This window comes from Gobio gobio (assembly GCF_949357685.1).
Source record: "Gobio gobio genome assembly, chromosome: 21".
In the NCBI taxonomy this organism is placed as follows: domain Eukaryota; kingdom Metazoa; phylum Chordata; class Actinopteri; order Cypriniformes; family Gobionidae; genus Gobio; species Gobio gobio.
Genome location: NC_137117.1, coordinates 44677781 through 44697824, shown reverse-complemented (window position 1 = coordinate 44697824; position 20044 = coordinate 44677781). Strand labels below are relative to the sequence as shown.

The following is a 20044-nucleotide window of genomic DNA, read 5'->3' as shown; positions in this document are numbered from 1 at the left end:
TAGTGGTTGAAATGGTTTATGACAACAAGAGCATAATTGACAACATCACTGTAAAAAAAAATCAGGTCTCCAATTGGAGATTTTCTAGTGAGCGATCACATCTACATTTTTCAGTTGGCCAAATTGAATTTCTGTGAATTGATGCAATTTAATTAAATTAAAATTTGGCCAACTGAAAATATTAGATGTGATCGCTCACTAGAAATTTCAATTGGAGAAAATTTCATTTTCAATTGGAGACCTGATTTTTTTTTTTTACAGTGAATGGATTTATCAGTTTTTTGCTTTTTTGAACATGAACATCAGTCAGAAATTAAGTGTTAACAGTGACGTTTTAGTTTTTACCCCTTATCCCAGGTTTACCCACACACACACAAAAAAGGGACATGCATAAAAATGAAATAAATAAGTACAGAATAGCACAGATAAAAGGAAAAATAAATAACAAATACACAGATTAATAAAATGTTAGGTCACAAAGAAGAAAATCGTTTTTTAGACTTTACAGGAATAGTAGGTTACAACACAGAGGTATAAGACATATTTGGAAGAGTTGTTTCTCTTTTTATAATACATTCTCAGTTGGGGAGAGAAAGATGTAACTGTGTTTTAATATGCCTCTGGTTATAGAGCTTTTTAGTCGGGTATAATCTGGATCTCTGACCCAATTCGTTTGCTGTCTTCCATAGTCTGTGCTTTCCTCCAACTGGCATCCCAGAGTGTCGAAATACTACTATAAATACCTCAACAACAGGCAAGTATAACACATTGTACACAGAAATATCTACATCAAGGGGTAAATCACAAACCGAATCACATTTCCTTGAAGCGGGGTTAAGGAAGGTTTACATCAAGGCAGCCATTCAACACACAAAAAAACACTTTCTCAAATGTTTTTCGTTAGACTTTATTTTAAGATGTCTTTGTTACAGTTGAATTATATTTAAGTACTAAGTATTAATAATTTTGAACAGAGTGAGCAGGGAGATGAAGACAACAATGATACATTACATACAATACAATACAATTTTATTTATATAGCACATTTAAACACAACTGGTGTAAGTGCACCAAAAGTTCTATTCTATTCTACGCAATAGAATAGAAACACATACAACATTACAGCAAATAAAAAGATAATAAAATGTAAAACCTATGAAAGGAATATTGAAAGCAACTGAGAAACAATTTTCAAAGTGGATTTGAAAATTGCAAAGTTTGGGCGGATCTGATATAAGCCTGTAGGCTATTCCATAACTTAGAGAAGCACGATCTCTCCTATGTCTAGTCTAGGAGCAAAGAGTAGATCAGAGTCCCCGATCTGAGTGATCGAGGGCGGGTGTAATAGTTCAGACAGGTACTGTGGAGCCTGGTTCTGCAAAGACTTAAAAACAAATAACAAAACTTTAAAATCAATACTGTATTTAACCGGTAACCAATGAGGCGAGATAAAAACGGTGTAATGTGTTCACTTTTAAGCGCGAGATACTCTGAGGGGCTCCAATATATAAAGAGTTACAGTAATCTAATCAGGATGTTACAAAAACATGCATAACAGTCTCAAAGTGCTTAGCAGACAAAAAGGGCTTAACCTTGGCGAAAAGACGAAGATGGTAAAAACAGGACTTAAGCACAGCCCTTGTCTGCCTATCATATTTAAGGCTGTTATCAAGCAAAAAACACCAGATTCTAAACACAGGTGGATCAAAATCATGAGTACTGCGATCATTTGAACCAAACAAGATCATTTCGGTCTTGCTCTCATTAAGTCTCAAGAAATGACTAGCAAGCCAGAGTTTTAGTTCATCCAAACAGTCCAATATCGGCTTTAAAGCAAGCTTATCATCGCGCTTCAAAGGCATCAGCATACAGATGAAAAGAGACCCTATATCGCGATAAAATACAACCTAAAGGGAACATGTGAGACACTGGAGCACAAATCCAGTCCTGCGTCTCACGGGTATATTTGTGGGAATAGCCAACATTATATTGAATCGGTCAAAATGATACATTTTTCTTTTATGACAAAAATCATTAGGCTATTAAGATCATGTTCCATGAAGATATTTTGTACATTTCCTACAGTAAATATAACCAAAATGTATTATTAGTGGTAATATGCGTTGCTAAGGGCTTCATTTGGACAACTTTAAAGGTGATTTTCTCAATATTTAGATTTTCAAATAGTTGTCTCTCTGCCAAATATTGTCCCATCCTAACAAACCATACATCAATGGAAAGTGTATTTATTCAGCGCTATAAAACCAAACTCAATAAATGTACCCTCATGACTTTTAGTCGTGGTTTTGTGGTCCAGGGTCACATATAAAGATTGAACAGTACCGGGCCAAGAATAGAGCCCTGAGGAACACCAGAGCCCAACTGCATTTCAGACGAAGACTGTTGCCCGATGCAGATATATAATAACTCCTATCTGTTAAATATGAGTGCTGAGCATTACATCATTCATGACTCCTAAGATGGCCGATTAGGTTCTGTGACAGGCTTTAAAACCAGACTGAAATTACTCATGAATAGTTGTCGTTCAATAAAGACAGGAGTTGGCTTAAAACTTTTTTTTCTAAAATTTTTGGAAAGAAAAGGTACATTTGAGATTGGGTGGAAGTTACTCAACAGCGTAGGATCCAAATGTTTTTTTTTTTTTTGAGACGAGGCAAAACCGAAGCATGTTTAAGACAGTCGGGTATGATCCCAGTGTGAAGACATTTGTTGATGATAGACAACAAATCAGGGCCGATAACTTGAAAAACTTGCTTAAGAAAATGTCTAGGAATCACATACTGAGAGCAACTAGTACGTTTTAAAGTTGCAACAATCTCTTTAATTGAGCCCAAAGAAATAGGCTCAAAGACAGACCATGTACAGGAGCAGACGGGGACATTTATTATTAAAATATATGATGAGGGAGGACAGAGTGAGACTATGACAATATTAAAAAGGTTTGGCTGAGGTTTAGTTGCATGTAATTGTGTAGAATACACTGTTATTACTATAATACATACATGTAACTTGCAACATAGATATTGCAAAATAAAGTGTTGCCTTCTTTTTGTATATCTTAAATCTGAAAATGAAACGTCTGAAAATCTGATAATTTAGTTACTTTAATTGTGATGTTTATTTAGTGTTTTTGTAGACAAATCAAGGGTTTAGATCCAAATTATGGTGACCAGCTTTGTGTATCTCATATGAAATGAATAGACATTAAAAATTATGTGCGTTCAGTGGTTGTTCAGAGTTTTATTTGTATTGCTTATAATTTATTTAATTTGCAATTCTGCAATAATACTGTTAACAAGAAATTATTTTGGCAACCCAAAAATGACTGATGTCCAGTAATATATAATATAATATATAGCTTTCATTCAAAGTAGCAAATACATTTGACCATATTTTATAACACATTTACAATACTAGAGTGCAAGAATGATATCTATTATTTCAACAGTGATCACAAAAGAAAAGAAACAAATACACACCTCGCCGTTCAACACACAATTCTGATCATGCAATTAAAGTGTTCATTTACTTTTTATAGTCTCCGTTCTTTCATGTACACACACACACACACACACACTGTAACCCCTTGTACACAATATACTGGAACATAGACATAAGACACACAAAAATAAATATATATAAAGTACAATTGAAGAGTGGCACTGAACACTAGGCACAATCTGCAGTATCACCACACACAACAACCCTGAAGAGAAAACCGCTTCACATAGAAACAAAAGCAACCGTCACAAGCGCACAACAGTGAGAGTTACACAGCACAGACTGAATACAGATCAGGCCCAAACTAAGACTTTCCTTACCGATTATTAGTTCACTTGCACCTCAGGCCACTGTTTGAATGTTCGAACACAACCTGCCAGAAGTTTAACTGCTTTGAGTCTTCATGGTTATATCAGTTTGCCTGCACTAATTTTGGTCCCACCGCAACACCGTTACAGTCAAGAATGTACTGCAAACAACCTTGTGGAGGAGCTTTCTGCGCCGGGGCGTTCTTTACATCAACCAAAGCGTCCTTATCAACAGTAATCTGAAACAAACAAGCACATCTGCTCATACATGTGACATTCGTAGCGGCATAGCGGCAAAAAGTTTTAAATATGGATATTGTTCTTTTTCAAACACATCGCTTCTCTTCAGAAGGCCTTTATTAAGCCTTTTATGATGGATGGATGTGCTTTTTTGAGCTTCAAACTCAATGGACCCGTCACTGCCATTATAAAGCTTGGAAGTGTCAGGATATTTATTAATAGTATGTCGTGCTAACAAATGCTTCATTAGTATAGTTCACTTACACAAGAGTTCTAATAACTAAAATAAAACTGTAGAGCGTACTTGATCTTTTACTTCAGATTTACTCTTAGTTTAGCTACCATTGTTGTTACCATTGTGTTTTCATGCTGAATGTTGAAGTGTGTGTGTGACTCAAGCATGATCATCTGCAAGATATCACAACTATAGAGGGATTATGTCAACCCAATTAAAAGTTTCACAAGGAGTTTATGACATAAGTTTTAGCAATAAAATTGTAAAGGATTATTCGACATGAATAATAGACTAGTTCATGATTTAGTTAGGTCACCTTTTAAAAGCAACCTATTTATTACTTCCCTTCCTTTGAAACCAAAGAACTGTGATTTCTTGTTGCATCGCTGCATCAATATGAAGACGATTACAGTAATATAAGTGAAGTTCCAAGTGCCCAACCAAAGGGAACACTGATCACCATAATGGTGAGTTCAAACTATTTTTTTTTTTAGGAAAATCAACATCAATTTATGAATTCAGCTTATGTGATGTTCTCTCAAAATTTTCTGTTGTATTGACAATTCAACATTCCAGATGACTTTGAGAAATCAGTGAATGCAACTAGAGAAAGATAACAGCAGAAGTGGAGGAAATGAGTGAAACGTCTATTAATAATTGTCCAGCCTCAAAACACCTAGCCAAAATGGCACTCAAGTCAATCAATCTTAACTTGGGTTTTCTGAGTAAACAAGGAATAGTATGTAAATAGTACAGATTACTAGATTTTTTTACACTTAAGTTAAAAAGCTAAAAGTGTTAGTTAGTACAACTGTTGGATTTTACGCCTGAGTAAGCTTTGAAAAACAATTGGAAAAAACACCTATTCCTTGTTTTGCTAAATGCTAAACAACACTTAGTTGCTTAGGCAATATTTTGGATTTTAAAAAATCTTGTCAGTTACCTATTATATGAACAAAATATTTTAGTTGTCAAACATCTATTTGAGTTGGATAGAACTAGTTAAGTTAACTAGAAAAAGTACAAAAAAAATCTGCTTAGTTTTTTCTTTGCAGTGTGTTGTTACATCATGTACCTGTTTTGGTTGAATAGCAGTTGGTCTTTTGGGATTTTGAGCCATAACATGATTCATTTTGGCAATGACCATGTCTCCTATTAGCTGCTGGTCTTCAGCCTGATGGTCCCCCATTAAAGGCATAGACGAACCCATTACCTAAACCCCCCCAAAATAGTAATATTACATGAAGAGTAAAACACAATATTTGAATTCATACAAGGATACAAACCTACATAAACGCTCTACAATGTCTTTATATATAAATATCACATCACTCTATTGCCAAAAGTTTTGGGACGCCTGCCTTCACATGCGCATGAACTTTAATGTCATCCCATTCTTAATCTGTCGGGTTTAATATGGAGTTGGCCCACCCTTTACAGCTCTAACAGCTTCAGCTCTTCTGGGAAGGCGTTCCACAAGGTTTAGGAGTGTGTTTATGGGGATTTTTGACCATTCTTCTAGAAGCGCATTTGTGAGGTCAGGCACTGATGTTGGACGAGAAGGCCTGGCTCTCAGTCTCCGCTCTAATTCATCCCAAAGATGTTCTATCGGGTTGAGGTCAGGACTCTGCAGGTCAGTCAAGTTCCTCCACACCAAACTCGCTCATCCATGTCTTTATGGAGCGACGCTTTGAGCACTGTCGTGTTGGGACAGGAAGGGGCCGTCCCCAAACTGTTCCCACAAAGTTGGGAGCATGAAATTGTCCAAAATGTCTTGCTGAAGCATAAAAAGTTCCTTTCACTGGAACTAAGGGGCCAAGCCCAACACCTGAAAAACATCCCCCACACCATAATCCCCCCTCCACCAAACTTTACACTTGGCACAATGCAGTCAGGCAAGTCCCGTTCTCCTGGCGACCGCCAAACCCAGACTCGCCCATGGGATTGCCAAACAGAGCAGCGTGATTGGTCACTCAGAGAACACGTCTCTACTGCTCTAGAGTCCAGCGGTGGCACGCTTTACCCCACTGGACTTATTGCACAGGTGGCAACCTATCACAGTACCACGCTTGAGTTCACTGAGCTCCTGAGAGCGACCCATTCTTTCACAAATGTTTATTGAAGCGTCTGCATGTCTAGAGCTTGATTTATACACCTGTGGCCATGAAGTGATTGAACACCTGAATTCAATGATTTGGAGGAGTGTCCCAATACTTTTGGCAATATAGTCTAGCTAGTAGCAACTCTTCCAAGCAATTTTAAGTATAGCACATACCTCAGTAATGTAATCTTTTCCATCTTTTCCATGAATAGCTTTTACAGCACAAATTTCAAGGCCTCCAAATATTTCACAGCAGGTGTCTACCCAAAGCTTATACCTGCAAAACATTGCAAAACATGCTTAGTCATGTTTGTGGCATTTGCTTACCTGTAGCAGATGCTTTAAAGCTTTGCTGTTTGGGTTACCTGTCTGTCATAGCCACCTGTTCCACCATGGCAGTGCCAGCGTTGGACTTCCAATTACCTGAGACTGACGTCCTCCTATGAAACGAGGAGCATTCTTCATCTGTCAAGAACAGCATTTAGCTAAATCTGAGATGTGTTCAGAAACTCTACAGAGTAGCATCTTTACTCACATGTAAGCTTTGTAATCATTTCCAATTTTCTGAATCCTGATGTCATATTTGGGTTCGATGAAAGGTTCACATGTGCTGTATGTCTGAGTGATGGCCACCACACTAGCTATGTCCTGAAACTTTGTGTGGTTGTCCACTTTCACCTTAACAACACACACACTTAGATGAGATGCTTATTACATGCTTACTTCTTTTACAGTCATTGTTTAAGTTGAAACGTTACCTTCCCCACACCAGAGTGAGCATGCCCGATCTTCACGACAACGGGAAATGCCGGCATAGTCACCTGGTTTGTTTTCACACAAACAGATTATTTATTGATTCAATTATGCAGATGTAGTAATTGATCACATCACTGTTTATGAAAGAATCTCTTACCATTTCTTTATAGTTGGGATAGAATGTCTGTTCAATTAATGGAAATTTCTCCTGTCCGAGTTTCTTCTGGGTGCTGATCAGACATGCAAACTGCAGACGAGTTTAGAGAGATGAGGTTGGAGCAGATATCTATCAAACGCCATGTCAGATTGAAGGTCCTCAAACTTACCGCCCAGGGTTTGTCACAGAGGTTGTAGATGGACTCCAGGGAGTTGATGCTGGGAATACCAGCGTACTGCAGGCCGATGATTAAGTTACGGAAGTCCTCGTTCTCTGTCATGCTGAAAGCATGTTGTCGGACCAGCACAAAGTCAGGCTTAAATGACCTGTAGGGACATACATTACACAGACACACACACACACAAGTAGCTTCATTCATCTTTGCAATGTACAGAGGTGGACAAAGTACACAACTCCATTACTCGAGTGAAAGTAAAAGTACTACTGGTCAAATATTACTCTGTTACAAGTGAAAGTTGTTAAAAACAATTTTTACTTAAGTAAAAGTACAGAAGTACTTGCTTTTAAAAGTACTTAAGTATCAAAAGTAAATTTCCTTTTTTTTGTCAATGCATTATTTTATCATTGTTGCATTGTTGTATAAATGCACGCTTTGCCATGGTGGTTTAAGCCAGTCAGTGATGCTAACATCCGACCACCTTGAACTAATTTAAATACTTAAAAGTTACAAAGCTTTTTACAAAGCTGCTGTCACTTTAAGGCAGAATGCACAAATCCTACACACTGATACACATCCGATATTCCCCCAACTGGTTACGTTCACTTAAGACATAATCAACTTTGTTTACGTGAATACTTTCCAAAATGAAAATTGTGACATTTTGTGTGTATTGGTCTGTTTAAGTGCGAAAAACACACAAAAGAAAGCTCTATTCAGTGCTCGAGCTCTGGCATCTCACAGGCACAATAACAGACTGAACTGAGCTCTTTCATCAGGCTTTTTCAGATTCATCCATATGTCTATGCTTCTCTTTCTCCCAGACATTTACATTTTGCAAAAAAAAAAAAAAAAAAAACTTTTAAAGAAGAAAAAAATTCATCCACTGACTTGCAAAGCTGCTACAGAAATGACTTTTGACTTCGAGGACCTTGATAGAAATGTAGTGGAGTAAAAAGTACAATATTTGTCTTTCAAATCTAGTGAAGTTAAAGTAAAAGTTTCCCTAAAAAATAATACTTCAGTAAAGTACAGATACTCAAAAAGTGTACTTAAGTACAGAACTCAAGCAAATGTACTTCGTTACTGTCCACCTCTGGCTATGTAGTTATACATGTTGCAGCATTTGACGTCTATAATATGACAATGGTTCAGACTGACAGACCAATCATGACAGCGATCGGGGAGTCCCTGCTGCACAATTCACACATTCTTCCCTGTGAAGATTTTGGAAGCTGCACTCACAACGCTTTTACCGTTTATAGCCTGAGCTGGTCCTGTAACAGCTGAAGCTGTAAATCCTGTTATGCTTTTATCTGGGTGTGTCTTTTCGCAAGAGCAGAAAACAGCCGTGTCAAGCCGAGTGTTTCCATTATTATGAATAAGCATCCTTATTTTCAGATACGACTCGATTTGTAGGGGGTGGAGGATGAAGATGAGCAACTGTCCTCCTGACTTCTTGATGATGATGATGAAGATGAGGAGGATGGCACCATCCACCTAGCAACCAGAGTGGAGATCTTCCCCTGCTGTGGACATATTTCCATTGTCTAGCCCTCTCAACAGGTGGGCTAAGGGGTAGAAAGGGATCTCTGTGATGGTAAGTGGCTGCCATCACGCCTCATACTGGTTTGACAATCACTCCAGCAGTCCTAGTGTGTATTGTGGAGATGAAAAGGCACTGGTGGCAACCTATCACGGCACCACGCTTGAGTTCACTGAGCTCCTGAGAGCGACCCATTCTTTCACAAATGTTTATTGAAGCGTCTGCATGTCTAGAGCTTGATTTATACACCTGTGGCCATGAAGTGACTGGAACACCTGAATTAAAGGATTTGGAGGAGTGTCCCAATACTTTTGGCAATATAGTGTAGCTCGTTTGCAACTCTTCCAAGCAATTTTAAGTATAACACATACCTCAGTAATGTAATCTTTTACAAACAATATTCCCACCAAGGGTATGGCTGGATATTCAAGACGTGGGGGAACCGTAGCGAGACCTTATCATCCTACTCACATGAAATTCTCATCACAGTACAACAAGGGCTACCCAGATTACTGCGGTTATTGCCCCCACCATCTTAAAAATATATCCAAATTACGACATATGCTCTCAATGCAAAATGCGTAATGCTTTACTGGGTGGTTGCCCTGCACGCTTAATAAATAAACGCAGCAGCTCAAGTTCTTACTAGAACCATATTAGCCTGGTTATGTCTATTGCGATCTCAAAACTCTGGCCAGTTGATAGTACCTAGAATATCAAAATCAACTGCAAAACTATTTCAAGGTTTGCTTCCTCTAGCCACCAAACACTGTTGCCCTGCGGATAAGCGGCCGGAACGCATTGAGAGTTTTCTATTTTAGTTGAATATGGTGTCATGTAAGTGGCCCTAAAAACTAATAACTATGATTATTCACAATGGAAATTAATCAATCAAAAACTTACTTTAGCTGGACAATATTTTTTTCTAGAGCTGCTGTACAGCCAAAACAATCTCTCTTCCATTAAGTTCCTAGTATCACTGTAAAGCTGCTTTGAAACAATCTATATTGCAAAAAGCGCTGTATTAAAGGGTTAGTTCACCCAAAAATGTAAATTCTGTCATTAATTCCTCACCCTCATGTGGTTGGACACCCGTCAGACCTCCGTTCATCTTCAGACACAAATGAAGATATTTTAGTGTAAAGCTGATGCTTTGAAGCTGAATCGGCGAGAATAGTTTTTGTGCGCAAAAAACCCCGAAATAACGACTTACATAGTGATGACGATTTCAAAACACGGCCTCATGAAGCTTCGAAGCGTTATGAATCAGTGAGTCGATTCAGCAGTTTGAATCGCCAAATTTCAGCAGTTTGACACACGATCCGAATCATGAATCGACTCACTGATTCATAACGCTTCGAAGCTTCATGAGGCCGTGTTTTGAAATCGTCATCACTATATAAGTCGTTATTTAGGGTTTTTTTGCGCACAAAAACTATTCTCGCCGATTCATAAAGTTATTGTAGAACCACTGTAGTGAGATGGACTTTGTAACGACGTCTTTAGTGTCTTTTAAGGGTCTTGAGAGTGAACCGTGCATTGAGCCAATGGAGGCCTTTCAGAGCATCAGATTTACACTAAAATATCTTCATTTGTGTCTGAAGATGAACGGAGGTCTGACGGGTGTCCAACCACATGAGGGAGAGGAATTAATGACAGAATTTACATTTTTGGGTGAACTAACCCTTTAATGAAGGTGACTTGACTTGACAGTCTAAGGTAACAGTCCTACGCAACGGCTGCAGCAAATCTCCACCCTGCCAATCCCTTGGATGAGAAAAAGAGGCTGGGTACATAGGGCCGAGACCTGTTCACCACAGGGGGACAGAGAATCACACCAAGGGTTTCGGCTCCATCCCTCTCAGAGTCTGAGGTTATTGGTGTCGATGACTTCAACAGTAGCTGTCATTTCCCTGGGGCTTTTGAGAACGGGAGAATTTCAGAAATGGACAGCGGATCAGAGATTGTGCCTTGGACACTGCCTCAGCCGCAGAGTGATTATCTCAGAGGAGCGTGTGGAAGCTCTACATCACTGGAGAGCCCACACTTCTCCTAGAGAAGGGACCTAATTAGGTCATATCACTCAAAAAAAACAAAAAGGTAGTAACGAATGCATCCTTTATGGGCTGGGGAGTGGTGTTCAACAGCAGAATGGTGTGAGGGGTTCTGTCTACAACAGTTGTAGCCTATATAAACAGGCAAGGGGTGGTCGATCTCAACAGTTTCCCAGTCTGCTGCAGAGACTAAATGTGTGACAAAAACAAATAAAACCAACTCATTTGAATCAATGATGATGTGCGACAAAACAAATTCCAAGACAAACTGACACAATGAGCAAATGGGTTTGCAACAGTTGATTTGTTTCATCCAGTGTAGTTATTCTGTCACATATATAGCAACATCGAAAACCAAATATCACTCAGTTGATCAGTGATAGTCTCTCCCACCAACAATGTAGTAACCTTTTCCATTACATCGATTTCTGCCTAATGTAAGTCCCGTTGCTTGAGTTTCCCGCTATCCTGATTAGTATTAGTAGAATTGTTCTGGGGTGCAGGGCATGACTGGTTAGTTTTAAAATAAATGCTGGAACGCAAAAATTAAAAATCTGACATTTTCAGGAACAGGATCTGACAGGACAAATTAAGCGCCGGATGTAGCACCTGGTACACCTGGTATTGAGATGTGTTTTGGTCGATCGGATCGCAAGTAGATGAGGGAGACACGTTCCCAATTACACCTGGTGTTTTAATCCGTCTCTTTTGTCCACTTTTAACCACTTCTGTCCACATGAACACGAAAGGAGACGCCGGAAAAACATATGAAGAGCGGCAGCTTTCGATTCTGCTCTGACAGCCGCAAGACCAGCCGAACGTGGTGAATGTGTGTTAGAAATCAGGAATGGTGAGAGGACATTGTGCTTGGTACGCTTTAAACCAAACTTGGGTGTCAAAGTTTAGATTCCCGTAATGTTTACGTGTTAGGTCAGAAGGCGGAGAGGAGGGGGTCTTTTGTGGCTGTTTGAACACATTCGATCACATGAGCGTTTACACTAAGCAATCCGGTCCAATGCGTTTTCAACTACTTCTGGAAGTGGTTGAAAGTGGACAAGGTTTTAGACCCCGTTTACACCTGTATTTGGCATTGTCGTGATCCGATTGACCAAAATGCATCTTGATACAGGGCCAGAGATACAGACAGGCCATAGAGACGTATTTAGGCCACGCCCACACCGGGGGGGAAAACAACCCAACGCTCTCCATTGACTTTGCATTGCGTGAGGCTGCCTCATTGTCATTTCGGACTTATAACAAAAAACAGAACAATGTCTAAAAGCTGATATGTGACTAAGTGTACAGCAAACAAGCTAAAAAACACAGAAATACGTTTTTATACGCTGTCGACCCAAAAAAACGAGAGTTTAAGGAGACAAAAGTGGATAAAGGCAGTAAAACGTGACGCTTCAGCTGAAGAATGGGTCAATTTTGGGATCCTGACACTCAGTGTGTCTCAGTATGTCAATGTGTGCAGTAAATATGTTGTCACTGTTAAGTCAAATATCCAAATGTCAGGTTTATATATGATATTTCCTGTCTCTGTTTATGTTCCCCTCTAGTGTGTGTACTTCTCAGTGTAATATAACGTATCCACTTTTTTGTCCTTAAACGCTCGTTTTTTGGGTCAATAGCTTATAAAAACTTCTGGGTTTTGTTTAGCTTGTTTGCTGTACACTTTGTCACATATCAGCTTTTAGACATTGTTCTGTTTTTTGTTATAAGTCCGAAATGACAAGGAGGCAGTCTCACGCAATGCAAAGTCAATGGAGAGCGTTGGATTGTTTTCCCCCCGATGGCGTGGCCTTCAGATTATGACGCGTGTCGCTCTGTCTCTATATTAGTTGGGGAAATTGTGGGAAATTCAACTCCTGTAGGACCAGCCCTGGCCTCTTCTGTTGCACAGAGACCTTCTCTCTCAAGCGCAGATGTCACGGGTTACTGCCTAATGTGTCTGATACTGCTCTCTGTGCCATCATAAGTGGAGAGCATTTGAATGATGGTGTGTAAACCATTTCATTCTCATGCTCTGGATTTGGGAACAACAGGCCTGCACGCTTTGATATGTCGCTTCGTGAAGGATGCGCGTCAGCTACATCCTGTTTCTAAATCACTGGCCCCGTCTTGAGATTTATTGGCGTTTCTACAAGTGCTCTCACAGCCCCATATTGAACCATTAGAGAGCATTGACTAAAAGTTTCTTTCTCTGAAGACAGTGTTACTGCTTGCTCGCATTACTGTAAAGCGACTGAGTGAATTATGTGCTTTGTACATTCTTCTTGTATGTAGTTTGCATTAGGCGGAATGATGCTTAAATCCAATCTGGTTTTTGTTCTTAAAGTGAGTGATACTTAGGGACAACCCGAGGTGTGGAACTATTGCCATTTTTCCACCACCTCTTTCCTCAACGCAGGAGGAGCGGCTGTGTTCAGTGCATTTATGTGCAGAAGATAAAATTACTACAGAAAAGTAACCAGCTTTTCATCTGTTGGGCTGATGTTTATAAAGGGAAACCTATATCTCATAAGCGGCTCTCTAACTGAGTGGTAAATGCAATTATAATGTGTTACAAGAAAGCAATTTTACAACCTCCATCAGAAGTTTGAGCTCACTCTACCAGAGGAATAGCTACTTCCACAGCGTTTTTTCTATCCAGGACATTTGAGCTCACTTCTGTGAGATATTACAGACTGGATGACGTAACTGAGCCCATCCCTTGCTCATTCTCTAGTCTGTGTGGTCTCTGCACTCTCTAAGTTTAATTTTTTTTAATTAAATATATCTGATAATCTATACTCATATAATGTCTCATATAGTAACTTTAGACAGTGTTTTAGATATGCCTGAAGACTTTATGTGAATTCATGGGCCATTTGTGTAATTACACAGAAGCATTGTCTTGGTGACAAGCCACTCGAATCATTATGAATGGGCTTTTATAATAATGGACCTTTATTACACCCCAGGATAATGATACAGCTTTCATTTGTGACACATCAAATCGGCTCTCTCCGAGTGGGTTAATTTAGCTTTCATGCTGATTGAAGGTTAAGAAATGTTGATGGCTGTTATTATTGTACACACAATAACACATTAGATTACAGCAACTGATGTTTTTAGATACTATACAATAGTTATTGTTCATTAACTCAGTTATTGTAGTACAATATGAATAGCTTGGGGTGTTTTTTAAAATGCAAGTTTACCTGACAACCTTGCTTTCATTCTGCCAAACCTGCACAGCCACATTACATGATCCATTAGCATGAGCCACAACACTGATGTCACCAAACTCGGCCTGAAACACAAAAGAATTGAAGGAATAAATGAGGATACTTTGATTTGATTTGTCTTTTGACTTTTATAAACTCACCTGTTCAACTTTAATATCATAATCTCCATTCAGTTTTTTCCCTCTGAAGAGTTTGGCCCTGTAGAAAAGTAAAAAGGAAGATTTAAAGGGGTCATGAATTGGGAAATCAACTTTTCACCTTCCTTCATTTCACCACGGATTCGTTTGTAAACAAGAGACTGGATTTGACAGGATGAGATTACATGAACGAATTAAGCAACACACTTATGTGAGTAAAACATGTTTTTTTTAGTATTGCATTCTTACAGATCGTTTAATATCTACTGATTATGTGTACGTGTCTAACTGAACATAACTTGGCACGCTGTCACAGCGTAAATAATCCTTTATTTGTGGTGTTGTTGGTTCATTGCGATTTGTGATCAGACTCTGACATGTTTGGGCCAGAGCTCGCAAAGCCCAACATCCTGGGGCTATGTGTTTTCCAGACGGGTTACCACAACGTAACCGGCCTTCTTAAATAGTGAAATAACATTCCTTTCTTGATGCGGGTTGTTCACTCTCTTGACTTGACATTTGAAGGAAAAATACAATCGCGGAAGTTTTGATCATGCTAATTTGTCTGACTCTGCAGTGAGGCTTGTGTGTGTGTATGTGTGTGTGTGTGTTATGGTTCGTGGTTATATCCACCGATCGGGCGGGCCAAGTAATAAAAAATAACATTCCAACCAATCGCGGGTGGATGAGAGATATATCAATGTGTTTGTTTGATAAAGACATTTTGCGAGCCCTTTGGGAGAATCTTTCCGGTTGCCGTTATCCCACACGCTTTCAAAACAATTCCTCACGTGTACTCACGGTGGAGCCGATCGCTCAATATAATAGGCAAAGTTTATCCAATCATAGCCGAGGGCGTTTCCTTCCAAGTCTTCAGTGTGGCACGCCCATTAAAATCGAGCGTTCCAGGAGAGAGCCTCAAAACCAGGGCAGAAAATAGACTATTCATGTATTTGGCAGACGCTTTTATCCAAAGCGACTTACAGTGAGTGCCCTTATTACAGGGACAATCCCCCTGGAGCAACATGGAGTAAAGTGCCTTGCTCAAGGACACACTGGTGGCGACCACTGGGATTGAACCAGCAACCTTCTGCATATCAGTTCAGTGGTTTAACCCACTGGACCACCATCTCACATGTATTTTGATGTTTTTGAATGTAAAAACCACGCAAACGTCATAGGTTGACCTCAGACAGTATAACATTTTTTAAAAAGCCAGTTCATGACCCGTTTAAAAAGTACATTGTGTCTGATTAAAAAAATTATATTCAGAGGATTAAGAGATGCTCAGGGTTTTTTTTATTCAAAATAAATGTTATCATACAGAAATTCATGAGGGTTAATGCATAAAGTATTTCAAAAGCAAATAATAAAAATGAACTTGGCTTTTTCCATTTTGGCATTTTTCCATCACTAATTCATAAGAATAACGCAGTGAACTGTGTCAGATACTGTATCAGACTTTGATAAAGTCAAAACTCTATGCAGCGGATAAGACATATTTGTTTTGTGCACAATGCATGCCACTTTTCACTTTGCTGTAATTGATGCAATCATTGGTCAACACACAGAACTGACTCAAAAAGCAGATATGCAGTTGAAGTGTTTAGTACAGAGCACTATGGCGGAGTATGTGTAAGTGGAATTTTTGCCCTGCATGTTGGCATAAGGATGATGGCATATGGTGCCGCAGGCTAGTTACCATGGTGACCAACATTTTTGCTATATTTTAGACCTAAAATATTCCACCTGTGATATTCCAGGAATTCCTCGAATCAGTTGTGTCTGTTCTCACTTCAACTTAAGGATAGGCACACACACACACACACACACACACACACACACACACACACACACACACACACACACACACACACACACACACACACACACACACACACACAATGTAAAACGATTATTGTCATTTATTTTCAGTGACAAAATATGTAGAAATATATTTCAGTTATTAAATAGGTCAATTTCGCTGTTTTATAGAGCTGCAGCCAAACTGGATGTGCTGAGCTACTGTCATCTCAGTAACACGAAGAGCTATAATTCAGAGCAGTGGAGTTTCAACTTCTTGTTAGTAATTACACATCTCGGCAATAGTGTCATGGCGTACACTAACTGCGGGACTGCTTCTCTCTTGCTGATACTATGGCGGCAGAGCCGGACTAACATCTCAGCTGAGCCTTTAAACTAAAAAATCCAGTAGCTCATATGAAGTCAAAAATGTTATTTATGTGTAGTAAAAGGCAAGGTAAGTTATATAAAACGGCTAATATACTGCACAGAGGGTAGAATTATTAACTCCTAAATGTCTGAGCTGAAAGGTTTGGGTCATATCCCAATATAAAAGAAGGCATGCTAATGTTTAATCGAATTATTTTAATGTATTACAGTAAAAGGCTATGGTCAAATACAATATGTTCACTTACAGTACCCCGGGTAACAAGCCAAGAAACCCTAGACAAATAAATAACAACCAATGGAAGAGTTTAATTTCTTAAACATTGAATTTCTTACAAGAACGCGCCAGAAAAACAAAACCCAAATAGACCTTAAAAGAGCACAAAAAATAAATAACAGAAAAGGTACTGGTAGCTTATTACCTGGACATTATCCAGTCATTTTACGGACATTTCTGTTAACCCAAACACACAACGCAATGATTCTAAATACAGGTGAAACACCTGTAAAAAATTCCCTTAAATTATTACAGTACATTGTGCCCTTTTTTCAGATTTTTTTATAGTGCACTTAAAGCATTAAAAACGTTAGAAGATATTGGACAGTATGTGAGGTGATTGTGTTTCCCCTGGCTGTGGACAGTTCCAGAATATTAGTTCCTATAATAGATTGAAATACTGCACTGTGTGTGTCTTCATCTGTTGAGAGGATGCTCTTTACATTTGGAAATGACTGATGATATGTAGAAGAAAAAAACGAACAAACCAGAAAGCAGCTCTTATAAATACAGGTACTGTACTAAAAGACAGGTACGGTCTTGACATAAATAGGTTAAAATGATTGTCCAATCGTCACTATACCGATCATAACACACAGACCTCCTTCAGTCCCGAGCTTTCAGGCAGGGGTTATTGCTGTTGAGCCACACATTTAACCCAATGGTCACGCTATCAGGGACCCATTTCATCTCAAATTATTCCCATGTATTTTACTACAATCAGCAGGTCATTCTCTAAAAACAGCTCAGCTATTTAATAAGCCCCAACAGAAATACACAAACAATAAATTAACAAAGAAAAAGGCAGTAGCAAACACTTTTTTCCAAGAAACTATAATTGGAAATGAATTAGTTACCTTAATAAATAAAAAACTAAAAAAACAAGGCTGGGGTTTTCCACTTGTGACCATTCATAAATGCATGATTTAAATGAGCAAGATCCATATTATAAATATATTAATGACAACCCTTTTAAACATGACATGTATTATAGGTTATCATATGTTTCTTATATGTTTGACAGAGTTAGGAATTAAACCGCTCTGGTAAAGTGATTATTTACACCAACTATGGAAGTATGATAGTGTGACATCTCAAAGAACACATTCTCTGAAGCTTTGACAATTCATAATCCAATCAACAGCCTAGCTTTTTCTGCAGGAATGAACAATATCTAAAAGAAAAAATTCTGCATGCATACAAATACAGATTTAAATATTTAGCATGAATTCACTCAGATTCACATTAATCGTTTGAAGAAATGACAGGGAACATTGTGGATTGGGGGTGTAACAATATATCGTGTCTCAATATATTGCAATATAAAATATGTATCGTGGATGGTGACGATATGTATTGTGTACAGTTCACCCAAAATAAAAAATACTGTGCTCACAGTTTTAGTGTCAGTACTACGTTAAACTACAATATAATGATAAATATAATGTATAATAATGCAATGGGGGAATATTTGTGGTCCTGATAATGCCAAATGTCTTATGTTACCAGTAAAAAACATTATTTGAAATATCTAGTCAGTGACAGAGAGCATATTCGTCTAAAATAATTCCGTATTTTCAGCTTCAGAATCATGAATATTTTGATTCTGGTGTCATTGTCCTGTGCGTTGGGTTTCCAGCCCCAAGTCCAAGTCTATTCATTTACACCCCCAATGTAATACCAAATTCAGCATTTTACATTTTTTGTTAACCTTTATGTCTTTGAATAGCGCAATAATATCGTATTGTGAGTTCAGTATCGTGATATGTATCGAATCGTGACATAGTTAAACCCCTATTGTGGATAAATCAGATATGAGATGGTCATCAATTTGAGGAGTCCATCTGATCTTTCTAAAACTCTGGAAATGCTCCAGATATTTCCTGCACATTGTTTTAGAGATGTCGTCTTGTCTCATGCTCACACTGGAGAGCAAGTTTAGGCACATAATTGAGAGAGATTTATGCAGTGATGGCGTTGCCTTTTCCCAGTCAATACCAGCAATGAACCATGTGCATTTACTATATTCTCCACCAATCAAAATAATGATTAAGCTCAGCACTAAATAAATAAGGATGCAAAAAAACAAAAAAAAAGCCTGGTTATCAAGTGAAGACCATTGCTCTTACCAGTCCTGCTGGGCTTCATCGATGACCAACAGGATCTTGTGTCTTTTGGATGCGGGCACAGACGATTGCTCCACCAGCCCTGCCGAGGCGGCCGTCTGCTTCACCACATTGGTGATGGAGTTGAAGAATCCCGTCCCCAATGGCTGGGGTTGGATGGGTTTTCTCTCCTGGCCTGGGGACACCGGAGCTGGTCCTGATGCTGGTCCAGGGGGAGGAGGTTGAGGAGGATCTGGCTTCTGCAGGTCTGACATGTAGCCATTAGGCAGGTTGGAGATGAAGGTGCTGTCCGACAGACGCCGGCGCAGGTAGTTCATGACTGCAGAGGAGCAGAACTGATTTGGAAATAGATGTGGAGATAGATAGCAGAGGCTTTTTCCCAGCAGGAGACGAGTGAGTGAGATGCTGGGATCCCTCCTCGCGTCGTCGCAGTGTTTCCTCCCCTCTCCGCTTTCACCACGTCACACACGCAAGCAGCCAATCAGACGCTTGCTGCATCCCTGCGTGAGATGCTTGGTCTCTCTCCCCTCCCCCATGCCAGACTGCCGGATCACATCCTTCACGCCAGAAGGTTTCCTGCAGTACATGTGTGGGGAAATGGAAACGTGAGCTTCCCCTCATCCTCATAGCAGTGCTATTTTGTGTTGTTCTCGCAGGTACACCTAGAGAAATTGCTTGAAGTATCAGAGCATGTTTCATGAGCTGTCACGCCACGTATTGATTTGATCACAGCTTACCCTTGATTCTTGATGGCATGCAAAAAGATAAGACATCGCAATATCTTTAAACTATTTATTTATCTTCGTATGAATATGCAGTATGACCTTGAATCATTATTAACCGATATGCAATCTTTCTCCTGTTTTAATGCTTCATTGTGTATTTTCAATTCAGCGTCTCTCAAAGTTTCTCAGCTTCTTAGCCTTGGGTTTAACTCTTATGCAGATTTGGTGATTTGGTCAGGGTTTACAGCAGCAGGAGAGT

At 39.1% G+C, this 20044-nt stretch overlaps 1 protein-coding gene across 1 annotated transcript; it reads right to left on the bottom strand.

Moving 5' to 3' along the window:
• Nucleotides 1-898: 898 nt before the first annotated feature.
• Nucleotides 899-19507, bottom strand: syn2a (synapsin IIa). Its single transcript, XM_079803134.1, has 11 exons — nucleotides 19064-19507; nucleotides 14471-14528; nucleotides 14304-14395; nucleotides 7489-7645; nucleotides 7320-7409; nucleotides 7165-7227; nucleotides 6942-7084; nucleotides 6772-6846; nucleotides 6581-6683; nucleotides 5381-5518; nucleotides 899-4069 (listed from the first exon to the last, which is right to left on the bottom strand). Exons 1-11 carry the CDS (start codon nucleotides 19375-19377, stop codon nucleotides 3935-3937), a joined length of 1368 nt encoding a protein of 455 aa, XP_079659260.1. The 5' UTR covers nucleotides 19378-19507; the 3' UTR covers nucleotides 899-3934.
• Between the last annotated feature and the right edge of the window lie 537 nt (nucleotides 19508-20044).

Excerpts from the sequence above, each read along its gene's own strand:
- syn2a (XM_079803134.1), bottom strand. The coding sequence starts at position 19,377 with ATGAACTACCTGCGCCGGCGTCTGTCGGACAGCACCTTCATCTCCAAC. Across the intron at positions 14,529-19,063 it reads GATGAAGCCCAGCAGGACTG|GGCCAAACTCTTCAGAGGGA; the intron begins GTAAGAGCAATG and ends ACTTTTCTACAG. Across the intron at positions 6,847-6,941 it reads AATGATTACAAAGCTTACAT|GAGGACGTCAGTCTCAGGTA; the intron begins GTGAGTAAAGAT and ends CTCGTTTCATAG.